Source organism: Scyliorhinus canicula, chromosome 8 (genome assembly GCF_902713615.1).
Source record: "Scyliorhinus canicula chromosome 8, sScyCan1.1, whole genome shotgun sequence".
NCBI classification, from domain to species: domain Eukaryota; kingdom Metazoa; phylum Chordata; class Chondrichthyes; order Carcharhiniformes; family Scyliorhinidae; genus Scyliorhinus; species Scyliorhinus canicula.
This window is the reverse complement of record NC_052153.1, coordinates 189246003-189264104: the sequence shown is the minus strand read 5'-3', so window position 1 is coordinate 189264104 and position 18102 is coordinate 189246003. Positions and strand designations below refer to the sequence as shown.

Sequence of the window (18102 nt, the reverse complement as noted above, 5' to 3'; positions counted from 1 at the left end):
CATCCCACTTGCGCAGCTGATGAGCCAGCATCCTACTCGCCTTTTCACCATGTTCGTACACTGCCCCTTGTGCCTTCCTCCACTGTGCCTCCGCCTTTCTAGTGGTCAGCAAATCAAATTTAGCCTGCAGGCTGCGCCTCTCCCCCAACAGTCCCTCCTCTGGTGCCTCTGCATACCTCCTGTCCACCTCCAGCATCTTTCCCACCAGTCTATCCCTCTCACTCCTCTCGCTCCTCTCCCTGTGTGCCCGGATGGATATCAGCTCCCCACGAATTACTGCCTTCAGGGCTTCCCAGACCATCCCCACCTGAACCTCCCCCGTATCATTCACCTCAAGGTACCCCTCAATACTTGCCCGGACCCTCCTACACACCTCCTCCTCCGCCAACAACCCCACATCCAACCGCCACAACGGACGTTGGTCTCGCACCTCTCCCATCTCCAACTCTATCCAATGCGGAGCGTGGTCGGAGATTGCAATGGCCGAATACTCGGCCTCCTCCACTCTCGGAATCAGTCCCCTACTCACCATGAAGAAATCTATCCGAGAGTAGACCCTATGTACGTGGGAGAAGAAAGAGTACTCGCGTGCCCTCGGCCTTACAAACCTCCATGGATCCACCCCACCCATCTGGTCCATAAACCCTCTCAGTACCTTGGCCGCCGCCGGCCTCCTACCCGTCCTAGAGCTGGACCGATCCAGTGAAGGATCCAACACCGTATTAAAGTCCCCCCCCTATGATCAGACCTCCCGCCTCCAGATCCGGGATCCGTCCCAACATACGCCTCATAAAGCCCGCATCGTCCCAATTTGGGGCATACACACTAGCCAGTACCACCTTCTCTCCTTGTAGCCTGCCCCTAACCATCACATACCTACCCCCCTTATCCGCCACCACCTCCGATGCCTCAAACAACACATTTTTCCCCACCAGAATCGCCACTCCCCGGTTCCTCACATCCAACCCCGAGTGGAAAACCTGCCCCACCCATCCCTTCCTCAGGCGGACCTGGTCCGCCACCCTCAGGTGGGTCTCCTGAAGCATTGCCACATCCGCCTTTAGCCCCTTCAGGTGAGCCAGTACCCTCGACCGCTTCACCGGCCCATTCAACCCTCTCACATTCCAGGTGACCAACCGGATCAGAGGGCGTCCCGCCCCCCTCCCCCGTCGGCTAGCCATAGCCCGTTGACTGCCCGCCCCAGGCCAGCACCCCCTGCTCGACCCCGTCCCCATAGCGACAACCCCTCACCTCTGTCCCCCCAGCCCCCCCCCCCCCAGCTCCTTCTTGACCCTACCAGCAGCAACCCGGTATTCCCCTTTCCCCCCCTCCCTTCCCCCCCAGGCTAGGAACCCTCCCAGCCGCGAACCGTCCTCCATTGTACTTCCGTGGGTCAGCTAACTTCTGCTGACCCCGGAAACTCCCGCCAATAGCCCGACCCCTCCCGAAGTGGGATCATCCCCCAATCTATCCCTCCTCCTGGCACCGCTCCAGCGCGGGGAAGAACCAGTTAAGGCCCCGCCTCCCCCGTCACCATCTCCACCCCCCAGCCCCGCAGCACGGGAAACCAGAGGAAAGCCCGCGCTTTTGCACTGCCCCACCACACCCTTCTGACGCAGCTCCCAAATACCAGCCCCACTCCATACCCCCAACCCGACATAGAATACAACATACCCCCCCGACCCTCCCCTCAAGATACACAGCCCAGACAATGTCCCACAGCACAAAAACAAAAACATAGCAGAACAACCCCTCCGTAAATAACCATATCAAAATTGCAAAAGTACTAAAACAAGAAGAAAACAACAGAAGAAAAGAGAACACAGCACCAGCAGAATCCAGCACTAATATCTTACAGCCGACCTCGCAACCCCCAACCCCTAGTTCAAGTCCAGTTTCTCCGTCCGCGCGAAGGCCCACGCCTCCTCCGGGGAATCGAAATAATAATGCCGGTCCGAATAAGTTACCCACAGGCGCGCGGGCGGCAACATTCCGAACTTTATCTTTTTTCTATAAAGCACGATTTTCGTCCGATTAAATCCGGACCGCCGCTTAGCCACCTCCGCACTCCAGTCCTGGTAGATCCGCACTACCCCATTCTCCCAATTGCTGCTCTTCACCTTCTTGGCCCAGCGCAGCACGCACTCCCGATCACTGAACCGGTGGAACCTCACCAGCACCGCACGCGGGGGTTCATCTTCCTTGGGCCTCCTGGCCAGCACCCTGTGCGCTCCCTCCAGCTCCAAGGGCAGATGGAGAGATCCGGCCCCCACTAGCGAATTCAGCATTACAGCCACATAGGCTGTCAGGTCCGATCCCTCCAGCCCCTCTGCAAGGCCCAAGATCCGCAGGTTTTTCCGCCTCGTGCGGTGATCCAGCTCCTCAAAGCGTTCCTGCCACTTCTTGTGGAGTGCTTCGTGCCCCTCCACCTTACTCACGAGGACCACGGCCTCCTCCTCTCGTTCAATGGCCTGCGTCTGCAACTTCTTGATGGCAGCACCCTGGGTGGACTGAATCTCTGACAGCCTTCTGTTCGTTTCCTGCATAGAGCTCAGTACTTCATCCTTGAATTCTTTAAAGCAGCGCAGGAGATCAGTTTGTTGTTCCTGGGCCCAGAGTCTCCATTCCTCTGGAGCTCTGTCGGCAGCCATCTTGGATCCCTTCCCCCGTTTTTTCTGAGGAGCTGCTGCTGTTTTTTCCCCCTTTCCACTCCGAGTTCAAGTCATGGACTGCAGGGAAAGTCGTTCAGCACACCTTCCCCCACCGGGAGACGTCGAAAAATTTCCGTTTTGGGCTCTCAAAAGAGCCGAAAAATCTCTTTAAAACGGGAGCTCCCAGATGTGTGGCTTACTGATCCATCACAGCCACCGGAAGTCGACAGTAAAGATTATTATAAAGCAGTCAAAATCCTGTCCCAAGATCTACCCATTAATATATCTACAAACATGACCTGTGCTTTAAAGAGAAAAGGAAGCTTTAAGGCGTATAGAAGTCTTGGTTATATCCCATTCCCCGTCTCGATGTTTCATGCACAGTGTGGATTAGAACATAGAACATAGAACAGTACAGCACAGAACAGGCCCTTCAGCCCTCGATGTTGTGTCAAGCAATGATCACCCTACTCAAACCCACGTATCCACCCTATACCCGTAACCCAACAACCCCCCCCCCCCCCCCCCTTAACCTTACTTTTTTTTAAGGACACTACGGGCAATTTAGCATGGCAAATCCACCTAACCCGCACATCTTTGGACTGTGGGAGGAAACCGGAGCGCCTGGAAGAAACCCACGCACACACGGGGAGGACTTGCAGACTCCGCACAGACAGTGACCCAGCCGGGAACCGAACCTGGGACCCTGGAGCTGTGAAGCATTTATGCTAACCACCATGCTACCGTGCTGCCCCTTGGATGTGGAATGTGGATGTGGAAAATTGGATTGTTTTCCAATCACTTGAGTATTTTGCTATGATCTGATTAAAGTGGCATTATCTTCACTGATGGATTTTTGTATTGTATTTAAAGTTAACTGCATTAACTGTTTATATATCGCGTCTTTATGGTTCTGATCGCGATAATGTCGAGGATTTGTTTGGCGCAGCAGCTGAAACCAATGCTGATTCCGTTTTTGAAGGTTTGATCTGGTCCTGGTTGGCAGTTAACAGGATCATAGTGTCTTGCAAGCTGATGTATGTCCATGATAACTTGTACGATGAGTATGGTCTTCAACTAAATCATTACCTCATCCTATAAGTGCCTCTTCCTCCACACAAATGAATGCATACACGAATGTCAGCACGGCTTCGTCAAGGGGAAGTCATGACTGACAAATCTGTTAGAGTTCCTTGAGGAAGTAACAAGCAAGTTAGACAAAGGAGAACCAGTGGATGTGATTTATTTAGATTTCCAGTAGGCCTTTGACAAGGTGCTGCATAGGAGATTGTTAAATAAGTTAAGAGCCCATGGTGTTAAGGGTAAGATCCTGGCATGGATAGAGGATTGGCTGACTGGCAGAAGGCAGAGAGTGGGGATAAAGGGGTCTTATTCAGGATGGCAGCTGGTGACTAGTGGTGTGCCTCAGGAGTCGGTGCTGGGACCACAACGTTTTACAATATACATTAATGATCTGGAGGAAGGAACTGAAGGCACTGTTGCTAAGTTTGCAGATGATACAAAAATCTGTAGAGGGACAGGTAGTATTGAGGAAGCAAGGGGGCTGCAGAAAGACTTACATAGAACATAGAACAGTACAGCACAGAACAGGCCCTTCGGCCCTCGATGTTGTGCCGAGCAATGACCACCCCACTCAAACCCACGTATCCACCCTATACCCGTAACCCAACAACCCCCCCTTAACGTTACTTTTTAGGACACTACGGGCAATTTAGCATGGCCAATCCACCTAACCCGCACATCTTTGGACTGTGGGAGGAAACCGGAGCATCCGGAGGAAACCCACGCACACACGGGGAGGACGTGCAGACTCCGCACAGACAGTGACCCAGCCGGGAACCGAACCTGGGACCCTGGAGCTGTGAAGCATTTACGCTAACCACCATGCCACCGTGCTGCCCCCTTGAGCAGACTAGGAGAGTGGGCAATGAAGTGGCAGATGGAATACAATGTGGAAAAGTGTGAGGTTATGCACTTTAGAAGGAGAAATAGAGGCATAGACTATTTTCTAAATGGGGAGATGCTTAGGAAATCAGAAGCACAAAGGGACTTGGGAGTCCTTGTTCACGATTCTCTTAAGGTTAATGTGCCGGTTCAGTCGGCAGTTAGGAAGGCAAATGCAATGTTAGCATTCATGTCGAGAGGGCTAGAATACAAGACCAGGGAAGTACTTCAGAGGCTTTGTAAGGCTCTGGTCAGACCCCATTTGGAGTATTGTGAGCAGTTTTGGGCTTCGTACCTGAGGAAGGATGTGTTGGCTTTGGAAAGGGTCCAGAGGGTGTTCACAAGAATGATCCCTGGGAGAAAAAGCTTGTTGTATGAGGAACGGTTGAGGACTCTGGGTCTGTAGTCTTTGGAGTTTAGAAGGATGAGGGGGGATCTTATTGAAACTTACAGGATACTGTGAGGCCTGGATAGAGTGGACGTGGAGAAGATATTTCCACTTGTAGGAAAAACTAGAACCAGAGGATACCATCTCAGATCCTTTAAAACAGATGGAGGAATTTCTTTAGCCAGAGGGTGGTGAATCTGTGGAACTCATTGCTGCAGAAGGCTGTGGAGCCCAAATCACTGAGTGTCTTCAAGACCAAGGTAGATAGGTTTTTGATCAATAAGGGGATCAGGTGTTATGGGAGAAGGCAGGAGAATGGGGATGAGAAAAATATCAGCCATGATTGAATGGCGGAGCAGACTCGATGGGCCGAGTGACCTAATTCTGCTCCTATGTCTTATGGTCTTATGCACACTTTTCCACAACCCCTCCCAATGTAGTTTGCTTCCTGGGCAAGTGTACCAAGTTCCAGGTTGGGGGTCACCCTCAGCCCCAGTTCTGTTTTAAATAGTTCAATTTTTGCACTGACTCAAACTTTCATGGACTTAAGAAATAGATGCAAGAGCAGGCCATATGCCCCTTGATCGGCCATTCAGTAATATGCTTATCTGCATCAGCTCCACTTTGCTGCCCTATCCCCATATCACTTGTATTTGTGTCCAAAATCTATTGATCTCAGTCTTGAATATACTCAGCAAGTGAGCATCCACGAGTCTTTGGGATATTTACAACCCTCTGAGTGAAGAAATTTCCCTTCATTGCAGTTTTAAAATGCTGAACCTTTAACTTTAGATTAGGACACCTATTTCCTGACTTTGCAGCCAGGGTGAGAATTTTACATGCTCTAAATCACCTCACATCCTTCTAAACTCCATTTGCTCCTCGTTGGACGATCTAATAATAATCTTTATTATTGTCACAACTCGTTTCACTAAGTGAGGATGCAGTGTAATAATAATCGCTTACTGTCACAAGTAGGCTTCGATGAAGTTACTGTGAAAAGCCCCTAGTCGCCACATTCCGTCTCCTGTTCGGGGAGGCTGGTACGGGAATTGAACTCGCGCTGCTGGCCTTGTTCTGCATTACAAACCAGCTGTTCTAGCCCACTGTGCTAAACCAGCCCCTTTTGCAGTAATAACCAGCAACCCAGTGAATTTACACGTTTAGATAGTTAAAGGAAGGATATTGACCAAGAGAACATTGCTGCTCTTCACATTATATCATGTAACCTTTGTTGTCCATCTGATCCACCGGAACTATTGGCAGCAACAAAAGGGTTTTGGCCGAGATGGTGATTTAAATCCAGGACATGAAGTTTAAACCCAGAATTATTGAGAGTACTGAGCCAGGCCCTCTGTACTTGGGGATAACTGCTGTATAAAGCTGCAATTGTTAGGTGTATTTTCATTTGTTGAGCATCACTGATTCAATTTTATTTCTGTCTCTCTCTGCCACACTAAAGAACCAGGACTTCTTACTGCACTTGCCAATGGCAAATAATGGAGCGCCGCAGGAATCAATAGGTGGAAGACTGGCTGTCGGAACGCAGTCTGTACCCAGTACAGATATCAACACCCCCGCACCTTCAGAGATAGCTTGCAACTGTGAGGCATGCAATGAACGCAGGTAAGTGTTTCTTATAATTCTGGACATGTACACTCCCACCGCGACTGTCATCAAATAATCTGCTCATGTCACTGCTCATGTGAAAACCACCACTTGAACAAGACACTGAAAGACAGCAGTGTGTGAGGAATACTATCCTTGCAACTAGGTTTCAGAATACAAGGAAAGGGGAAAGCTAGTGGGGAGAAAGAAGAAATGCTGCAGATGGATCTGTCAATCTGATAGTTCTTCGAAATAAAGGTGGTTTATTTCACTACTTGAATACCAGAATACTGCTGATGCTGGAAACCTAAAGTAAAACCAGAAAATGTTGAAAATACTCAGCAGGTGAGAGAGATGCAGAACAAGGCCAGCAGCACGGGTTCAATTCCCGCACCAGCTGAGAATTCTGAATTCTCCCTCTGTGTACCCAAATAGGTGCCGGAATGTGGCAACTAGGGGCTTTTCACAGTAACCTCATTGAAGACAGAGAAAAAAACTGCCAGCATTTCAGGTCTGTGATCTTTTATCAGTTGTGATGAAAGGTCACAGACCTAAAACATTAACTGTGTTTCTGTCTCTACAATGGCAAATAATGGAGCGCCACAGGAATCAATAGGTGAAAGACTGGCTGTCGGAGCAGTGTTAATGTAAGCCTACTTGTGACAATAAAGATTATTATTATAATGTGCAGTGCACCAGGTAGTTTGATAAAAGTATTTTTAAGTCCATTGAATAGTTCTACATAATAAACATTGCCTAACCTGACTATTTCTAGCACTTCCTATTTTAAGTGGCATATGCCACCATCTTTGAAGAAACTGCCACATTTTTTGTGTTTTATTATAGCAATTTGGCCTAAACTCTTGAAACAACAACTACTTATTTCCCATCCAGTGTTGTATTGAACCGACATTAAATCTCATCTATTGTCACTTTTAATTAAATACCACATGTCCATCCATCTTAGAAAGCATCAGGAGTAGCCAATGTAAATAAATAAATAATTTTTATTGTCACAAGTAGCTTTATATTAACACTGCAATGAAGTTACTGTGAAAAGCCCCTAGTTGCCACATTCCGACGCCTGTTCGGGTACACGGATGGAGAATTCCGAATTCTCACTGGTACGGGAATTGAACCGCGCTGCTGGTCTAGCCCACTGTGCTAAACCAGCCCCTATGTATGTGTTGTGATTACAGTCAGAGATGCACATATCTCTGTCATGCTCCCCTATGATACCTTAAACTATAGGCTTTATCTCCCAGAGAATTTGTTAGTCATCTGCTCATTTGTTGCAAACCGTCTCCACATGGGGCTAAAAGTCCCCAGGGACCCGCGTTCGATTCCCGGCTTGGGTCACTGTCTGTGCGGAGTCTGCACGTTCTCCCATTGTCTGCGTGGGTTTCCTCCGGGTGCTCCGGTTTCCTCCCACAAGTCCCGAAAGACGTGCTTATAGGTGAATTGGACTTTCTGAATTCTCCCTCTGTGTAACCGAACAGGTGCCGGAATGTGGCGACTAGGGGATTTTCACAGTAACTTCATTGCAGTGTTAATGTAAGCCCACTTGTGACAATAAATATTATTATTATAATGTGGATGGACCAGGTAGTTTGATAAGTGTTTTTAAGTCCATTGAATAGTTCTACATAATAAACATCGACTAATTGACTGTTTTCCCTTCATTTTCAGTTTCTGTTACTTTTATCCTTCAGAAGTTGAATTTGCCCCACAACAAATCCTTTAACTTATAAATATAATTATGTAATATTATTGTAGAATTATATTTACACGGTGTTATTATTACACTCCTTAACACATGTTTCTTGCAACCCCGTGTCCTGTTAGAAACTTTCTTACCATTTTTAACCTATAGAAAAAAATCATTTTTCTAAAATTCTTAATTTTCCTACCTACATTGTTTTATTTCTATTTTGATTTTTCTCTCTTTCACTGCTTGTTGAACACGCTTATTTTTCTTTATGGTCAGCTTGCATGCTTTGTAATTAAAGTTTGACGGTTTCCATTTTTTCCTGAACTAATCTCTTTTTCAGTGCTGAATATCATTTTATTTGGGCCTAATTTCATTTGAAGTTTGTTTTGTCTTGACCCTCATTAACGCTGGTGGCCATAATACCGATGATTTTACTGTCTTGGTCACTTACCTCCAAGCTTCTCGTATGATGGAGGATATACTGGCTAATTAAGAGTCTAAAGCAGGCCTAGAAGCAAGTTCTCACCAGTGGACCATGCAGTCTTGTACATAGTTAATAAGACAGATTTATTTCCCCTCCTGAGGTGCTCTGAAAATCGAGCTGTGCTGCCATCCTTAGGGTGAGGACACCATGATGGTGTCAGGTAGAGTATTGCAGGATAGCAACCCAGCGTCGGATGCAAGAACAGAAATATGTCAGAATGGTCTATTGTTGGAAAGCCAACTTGGGAGTGAATGCATTCCCACGCTGTTGCTGCCCTTGTCCTCTGAAGTAGGAGATTGTTGAAGGGGGATGTGCTGCAGTGCATCCTGTAGCTTATGCAGACAGCAACCACAGTGCACTGATGGTGGAACAGGGTAGATGTTGTAGCAAGTGTGACAATTAAGAAAACTGCTCTGTCCTGATGGTTTACTTTGACAGTTTTTATTAGATTCCTTCTTACCTTATTGCTCAAATTAAAAGATATCCAATTTGTTTGGATTCTCCTCTTAACTCTTAAACCTCTCATCCCATTTATAATTGAATGAAAATCTTGTACCTCTCGATGCCATGGTTGTGCTATCCCAGCTAAGGTGCTCAAACCAGGACACAGGATCCAAACTTGACCTGATGTAGCAGAGCTGAAATGTACAGCTCTCTAAACAGTGACATCTGCATCACTGATCCTTCTTGCACACAGCTTGCACAATTGAAGCTTGGAATTCCTCCCTCTAAGCATGTAAATGTCTTGGCTATTTGCCTGTTTGTGATGAATGGTTAATCCTTCCTTTAGGTAGCATGTTCATGGCATGTTTTTAGAGAAAACTGCTTTGATGTCCTCCATGTTCACAGCACTTTTCATTGACGTTGTTATACAAAGAACAAAGAAAAATACAGCACAGGAACAGGCCCTTTGGCCCTCCTAGCCTGCGCCGACCATGCTGCCCGTCTAAACTAAAATCTTCTACACTTCCTGGGTCCGTATCCCTCTATTCCCATCCTATTCATGTATTTGTCAAGATGCCCCTTAAACGTCACTATCGTCCCTGGTTCCACCACCTCCTCTGGCAGCGAGTTCCAGGCACCCACTACTCTCTTTGTAAAAAAAACATGTCCCTTGCACCTTAAACCTATGCCCCCTAGTAATTGACCCCTCTACCCTGGGAAAAAGTCTCTGACTATCCACTCTGTCTATGCTCCTCATAATTTTGTAGACCTCTATCAGGTCGCCCCTCAACCTTCTTCGTTCCAGTGAGAACAAACCAAGTTTATTCAACCTCTCCTCATAGCTAATGCCCTCCATACCAGGCAACATCCTTGCACCCTCTCTAAAGCCTCCACATCCTTCTTGTAGTGTGGTGACCAGAATTGAACACTATACTCCAAGTGTGGCCTAACTAAGGTTCTATACAGCTGCAACATGACTTGCCAATTTTTATACTCAATGCCCCGGCCAATGAAGGCAAGCATGCCGTATGCCTTCTTGACGATCTTCTCCAACTGTGTTGCCCCTTTCAGTGACCGGTGCACCGTCCACCACAATCTCTCTGACTGTCAATGCTCTTGAGGGTTCTACCATTCACTGTATATTCCCTACCTGTATTAGACCTTCCAAAATGCATCACCTCACATTTGTCCGAATTAAACTCCATCTGCCATCTCGCCAGCCAAGTCTCCAAACGATCTAAATCCTGCTGTATCCTCTGACAGTTCTCATCGCTATCTGCAATTCCACCAACCTTTGTGTTGTCCGCAAACTTACTAATCAGACCAGTTACATTTTCCTCCAAATCATTTATATATACTACGAGCAGCAAAGGTCCCAGCACTGATCCCTGCGGAACACCACTAGTCACAGCCTTCCAATCAGAAAAGCACCTTTCCATTGCTACTCTCTGCCTTCTATGGCCTAGCCAGTTCTGTATCCAACTTGCCAGCTCACCTCTGATCCCGTGTGACTTCACCTTTTGTACCAGTCTGCCATGAGGGACCTTGTCAAAGGCCTTACTGAAGTCCATATAGACAACATCCACTGCCCTATCTGCATCAATCATCTTTGTGACCTCTTCGAAAAACTCTGTCAAGTTAGTGAGACATGACCTCCCCTTCACAAAACCGTGCAGCCCATACAACCCCTTGCTTCCAAATGGGAGTAGATCCTGTCTCGAAGAATTCTCTCCAGTAATTTCCCTGCCACTGACATAAGGCTCACCGGCCTGTAGTTCCCTGGATTATCCTTGCTACCCTGCTTAAACAAAGGAACAACATTGGCTATTCTTCAGTCCTCCGGGACATCACCTGAAGACAGTGAGGATCCAAAGATTTCTGTCGGCCTCAGCAATTTCCTCTCTTGCCTCCTTCAGTATTCTGGGGTAGATCCCATCAGGCCCTGGAGATTTATCTACCTTAATATTTTTCAAGATGCCCAACACCTCGTCTTTTTGGATCTCAATGTGACCCAGGCTATCTACACCTTCGCCAGACTCAACATCCACCAATTCCTTCTCTTTGGTGAATACTGATGCAAAGTATTCATTTAGTACCTCGCCCATTTCCAACCCTTTCCCTGGCTACCCTCTTGCTTTTTATGTACGTGTAGAAAGCCTTGGGATTTTCCTTAACCCTATTTGCCAATGACTTTCGTGACCCCTTTTAGCTCTCCTGACTGCCTGCTTAAGTTCCTTCGTACTTTTCTTATATTCCACGCAGGTTTCGTCTGTTCCCAGCCTTCTAGCCCTGACAAATCCCTCCTTTTTCTTTTTGACGAGACCTACAATATCCCTCGTTATCCAAGGATCACGAAATTTGCCATATTTATACTTCTTCCTCACAGGAACATGTCGGTCCTGAATTCCTTTCAACTGACATTTAAAAGCCTCCCACATGTCAGATGTTGATTTACCCTCAAGCATCCGCCCCCAATCTATGTTGTTCAGTTCCCATCTGATATTGTTATAATTAGCCTTCCCCCCCCAATTTAGCACATTCACCCGAGGACCACTCTTACCCTTGTCCACCAGCACTTTAAAACTTGAATTGTGGTCACTGTTCCCGAAATACTCCCCTACTGAAACTTCTGCCACCTGGCTGGGCTCATTCCCCAATACCAGGTCCAGTACAGCCCCTTCCCTAGTTGGACTATCTACATATTGTTTAAGAAGCCCTCCTGGATGCTCCTTACAAACTCCGCCCCGTCCAAGTCCCTAGCACTAAGTGAGTCCCAGTCAATATTGGGGAAGTTAAAGTCTCCCATCACAACAACCCTGTTGCTTTTACTCCTTTCCAAAATCTGTCTACCTATCTGCTCCTCTATCTCCTGCTGGCTGTTGGGTGGCCTGTAGTAAACCCCCAACACTGTGACTGCACCCTTCTTATTCCTGATCTCTACCCATATAGCCTCGCTGCCCTCTGAGGTGTCCTCCCGCAGTACAGCTGCAATATTCTCCCTAACAAGTAGCGCAACTTCTCCGCCCCTTTTACCTCCCCCTCTATCCCGCCTGAAACATCTAAAGCCTGGAATGTTTAGCTGCCAATCCTGTCCTTCCCTCAACCAGGTCTCTGTAATGGCAACAACATCATAGTTCCAAGTACCAGCCTCCCCGGACAGGCGCCGGAACGTGGCGACTAGGGGCTTTTCACAGTAACTTCATTGAAGCCTACTCGTGACAATAAGCGATTTTCATTTTTCACTAATCCAAGCTCTAAGTTCATCTGGCTTACCTGTTATACTTCTTGCATTAAAACAAATGCACTTCAGGCCACCAGTCCCGCTGTTTTCAGCAACATCTCCCTGTCTGCCCTTCCTCAGAGCCATAGTGGCCCTATTTCCAAGTTCTCCCTCAATTTTTTCACCTTCTGACCTATTGCTCCGGTGCCCACCCCCCTGCCATACTAGTTTAAACCCTCCCGTGTGACACTAGCAAACCTCGCGGCCAGGATATTTATGCCTCTCCAGTTTAGATGCAACCCGTCCTTCTTATACAGGTCACACCTTCCCCGGAAGAGCTCCCAGTGGTCCAGTTATACATTGATTTGAATTATTAATGGATAATGTTGGAGGTTACTGCAGAATTGTTCTTTGGGAAGCCGGTTTCCCGGTGCATCAAGAAAGGAGCTGAGGTCATGAAGATGATGTGGGTTAAGATGGGGTAATGAGGGAACGTAATGTGGCTTGAATTTGTATAAGTTTCTGTCTGAGAGGCTGCTGCTTGTCGAGTATAGAATTTAGCCATATTTTGTTCACTGAAAATTCATTTGTTCCCTTCCCTCCCCTCCCTTGTTCTGAGCTTGGTCTTCCACTTTGTGGAAAGAAAAGTGGCAGGTTTTTACTGACTTGACATTTTTAATCTGCCAGTCTTAACAGTCAAAAATGAATTTGGGGTTTTATTGGGCTTGATTTGGGATCTCATTGAGTATGAGGCATTTTCTTAATTAGCCTTTTTATTATCTAACTGTCTTAAAAACAATAGTGTTGGTCAATCTGTCTTCAACCTGAGTTACTGTGGATGTTAATCTGGAGAGTTGAACTGGAGCATTGAATTATCATCTGAAATTTGCTGAGCTGAGTTATTAGCCCAGCCGTTGCCAGTCTAAATACCTCTGTATTGTTGTAAAAAGAGACATGCTGCCGAAGCTTTTTGACTTGCACTCCTTCAGACAAAGTTGTAAGAATACCAATTGTAAAGGGAGAAACTATTTCAATTTCGATTTGGATTTATTATCACGTGTACTGAGGTACGTGAAAGGTATTGTTCTGCGTACAGTCCAGACAGATCATTCCATACATGAAAAACATAAAGCATAGGATAAATACACAAAGTAAATATATGGACATAGTCATCGGGTGAGGCATATGGAGTGCTGCACAATAGAGAAGATGCGTAGACAGATCAGTTCAGTCTATAAAAGGGTCATTCAGGGATCTGGTAACAGCGGGGTAGAAGCTGTTTTTTAATCTATTAGTGCGTTTTCTCAGGCTTTTGTATCTCCTGCACGATGGAAGGGGATGGAAGCGAGAATAACCCGGGTGGGAGGGGCCTTTGATTATGCTGCCCGCTTTCCAAAGGCAGTGGGAGGTGTAGACTGATTCAATGGATGGGAGGCAGGTTCATGTGATGGACTGGGCTGTGATCACGACTCTTGAGTTTCTTATGGTCTTGAGCCAAGCAGCTGCCATACTAGGTTGTGATGCAGCCAGGTAGGATGTTTTCAGTGGTCAAAGAGAAAATGCTGGAAAATATTTGACAAAGAGTCATCGGACTCGAAATGTTAGCTATTTTCTCTCCCTACAGATGCTGCCAGACTTGCTGAGATTTTCCAGCATTTTCTCTTTTGTTTCAGATTCCAGCATCCGCAGTAATTTGCTTTTATCCAGTGCTTTCTATGGTGCTTCTGTTAAAATTGATAAAAATCAATGTGGGCATGCCGAATTTCCTTAGCTTCCTGAGGATGTATAGGTGTTGTTATGCTTTCATAGTGTCGATGTGGGTGGACCAGGAATTTATACTGCAAGAGAAGAGAATGCTAATTGGTTGTAAAGTGGACTGTGAATGGTGGAGGTGGTCCTGGAGAATGCACCAGGGCACAGTTAAAGTCCAAGCTTTTATTTAAATACAAGCCTGGCAAGTCGACTCCGGCCAAAGCATTCCCATGGGGCATGAACCAGGGAATGACTGTTCCCCCAAGCTCTTGTTTAGTTGAAAAGGCGCAAGGCATGGACATGCTCCTTCCACTACAAAGGTCAGGGACCTGTGTGTGAATATATGTAGCTTCGAGCATATATAAGAAAGTCTGACTGATAATGTTGAATTGGTTGCCAGAGCAATTCTTCGCACAATCAGGATTGTTTAGCCAGTGTTGTCCAGTCTTGGAATCACATCTAATATTGGACACTATGCTTTGAGTTTTGCAACCACAGGCTGGTTGGATACAGTCATTTGCAAACAGCTAAAGGGACATGCTGTTCGATACACTCCACCAGTTGTTGGTTTTGTATGGCCCACATACCTAGCCTCACACCGGCACTGAAATTCATACACTGCATTAATCATTTGTGTACATCTTTTTTTGGCTTGATGGCAGCATCCTGTTAGTGGAGAATACCATTCATGTTAAATAAAACACTGGTTAGACCACAGCTGGAATTCTGTGTTCAGTTTTGTTCGCCACATTACAAGAAGGTGATAATTGCTCTGGAGAAAGCATAGAGGGGATTTACAAGAATATTGCCAGGGCTTGAAAATTGAGGAAAGATTGGGTAGGCTGGTGCTCCTTGGAACTGAGGAGGCTGATAGGTGACCTGATACAAGATTGAGGGGCAAATATATAGTATTCCGGGATGCCCTGTTTCCCTTAGTGAAGAGGTCAATTATTAGGGGCACAAAGGATTAGAGGAGACATGAGGAAAGCCGCCTTCATCCAGAGGGTGGTGGGTGTTTGGAATTAGCTGCCTGGTTTGGTTGTAGTGAAATCCTCAAACCCATTTAAAAGCTCTCTGCATCTGCACCTAAAGTGCTGTAACCTGCAAGGTTACAGACTGGGTGCTGGAGGGTGGGATTAGAATGGGCAGCAAGCTTTTTTTTCGGCCGACACAGACACAGCGGGCTGAATGGCTCCTCTGTAACTTTTCTGTGGTTCACTGTTGCTGCTGCAGAGTAGCAGTGTGAAATGGCTAACTTCACCTCTTGCTCAAATATTTGAAACACTTCACTCTGGAAAAGGATGTGAGGTAGATGGTGAACTTTTCAGAACTCAAAGTGGTAGCCTTGGGCCGGTCGTGAGATTGCAAGATACACACTGAGCAATTAATTGATCAGGATAGCCATTGTCCTGCAGGATGGTTTTGATATGACCTATTTCAGCATCAAGCCTACATAATGAGTAAATGACTTGTGCCCTATTACCACTGAAGATCGGTGTGTGATGGGCAGTAGTAGAGAGTCCAATGGTAGATTTCTTCACTAGCATGTCAAGGAAAGGGAGTTCATTTGACTGGCCCATTTCAAAGGTGAATTTGAGTGAGGATGGAGCCCATTAAGGTGTGTAAGGAAATTCTTACATGCAGCTGCGGTTTCAAATATGGCAAACATATCACCCACGTATCATCAGCGATCACCAGGTTCGATTCCCGGCTGGGGTCACTGTCTGTGCGGAGTCTGCACATTCTCCCCGTGTCTGCGTGAGTTTCCTCCGGGCGCTCCAGTTTCCTCCCACATGTCCCCAAAGACGTGCTGTTAGGTAATTTGGACATTCTGAATTCCCCCTCTGTGTACCCGAGCAGGTGCAGAAATGTGGCGACTAGGGGATTTTCACAGTAACATCATTGCAATGTAAGCCTACTTGTAACAATAAAGATTACTTTATCAGAATTATGTGAAGGGTAGAAGCTGGGCCTAGAATGGATCCCATAGCAACCCCTGTTTGAGTATATGTGGTTTAATTAAAACTGAACTCAACTGCACGAGTTTTGACAAAGGGTCATCTGGACTCGAAACGTTAGTTCTTTTCTCTCCCTACAGCTGCTGCCAGACTTGCTGAGAGTTTCCAGCATTTTCTCTTTGGTTTCAGATTCCAGCATCCACAGTAATTTGCTTTTATCAACTGCACGAGTTGCTGAGTTTGTAGATAGTGGTGGTGTGTCGCGATCATCATAATATAGTGACACAGTGCAAATGTTCATGGCCTCCTTGCGTGGTACATTGGGGAATAGGCTCACATTGTCGAATGAGCTCATGGACACAGCATTGCGATTAATAGTCCTATATGGTCTTCATAAAGGTGAAGGAATCCTTCACAGTATATGTGGAAAGGAAAACTGGTTGTGGCAACTCATCCAAGCATTTGACTAATTCATGTTGCAGAACCAGCCATAGATAAGTTGGGGGGGGGGGGGGGGGGGGGGGGGGTTTAAAGGGACATCACTTCAGTGTGTCTTGGGCAGCCCATACAAAAGCAGGTGCAGTGAGGACAAATTGCATCATATATACCATCTGGCAGCTTGTTACCCTTACACAAGTTCCACAAATGTTTTTATAACTTGCTTTCAAGCAGGGTTGTCTGTCCATGCTTAGTGGCAGGCCCGATGGATATTAATCTGGGCCCTTTATAAAGAACGCCGTACATTTCTTTGATAAAGTTAGACATTGGTGTTGCATGTATAAATCAGCCAAAATGTTTGTTATCCCACAGTGTGTTTTCTGGATCAGCTAGATGCACTTTCAAGAATTCAGAATCTTGAGTGGACACTGGTTTGTGGTGAGATAGTTGTGCAAAGGTGTTCAAACTCAGCAAATCTCTCCTTCCGCTTGATGTGGGACGAAGGTACACCAAAACTGAACTATGCGCAAGAACATACTCCTCGATTTCATGGTCAGAGAGATTTACTCTATGTTTGGTGGCGTCATTAATTGCACTGCCAAACTGCTTCCGCTGCAGTGAGTTCACAGTGCAAAACTGCTGAGGGAGTGGCAGCAGAGATAGTGGAGGAATTGGTTATAATATTCCAAAATTCTCTGGATACTGGAAAGGTTCCAGTGGATTAGAAAAGGCTATAAAAGGTTAAAGGGGTTGAACACCCCTGTTCAAAAAAGAGAGAAAGGAAACTAGACCAGTTAGTTCCTCATTGAGAAATTGTTGGAATCCATTTTTAAGGAAGGAGTAACGGGACATTTGGAAAGTCAAAATGCAATCCATCAGGGCCAGCATGATTTCATGATGGATAAATTGTGTTTAACTAATTTGCTAGAGTTCTTTGAAGATGTAACAAGCAAAAGTGGATAATGAAGATCCTGCAGATGTAGTATATCCGGACTTCCACAAGGCATTTGATAATGAAATGAAATGAAAATTGCTTATTGTCACAAGTAGGCTTCAAATTAAGCTACTGTGAAAAGCCCCTAGTTGCCACATTCCGCCGCTGCCTGTTCGGGGAGGCTGGTACGGGAATTGAACCGTGCTGCTGGCCTGCCTTGGTCTGCTTTCAAAGCCAGCTATTTAGCCTAGCTATTTATTTAGCTATTTAGAAACCAGCCCCTTCTAATAAGGTGCTGCGCAAAAGATTAATACACAATGTAAGATCCTACGGGGTTTGCAGTAATATATTAGCTTGGATAGAGGATTGGCTAACCTATAGACAGCAGAGAGTGGGGATAAATGGGCCCTTTTCTGGTTGGCAAGCTGTAACTAGTGGTGTGCCACAGGTTTAAGTCCTCAGGGCCCCAACTATTTAAAATCCATATTAATAATTTGGATGCAGGGATAGAAGATACTAAAATAGGTGGGAAAGTAAGTTGCAATGAGG

At 46.2% G+C, this 18102-nt stretch overlaps 1 protein-coding gene across 2 annotated transcripts in view; it reads left to right on the top strand.

The window, feature by feature from the left end:
- The window catches only part of fam193a (family with sequence similarity 193 member A), a 266074-nt gene that overhangs the window by 163287 nt on the left and 84685 nt on the right, over positions 1–18102 (top strand). For both annotated transcript variants that reach the window (XM_038805884.1, XM_038805883.1), the window contains exon 4: positions 6467–6630. In XM_038805884.1, coding sequence (XP_038661812.1) covers positions 6467–6630 — 164 coding nt within the window. The remainder of the gene's footprint in view (positions 1–6466; positions 6631–18102) is intronic.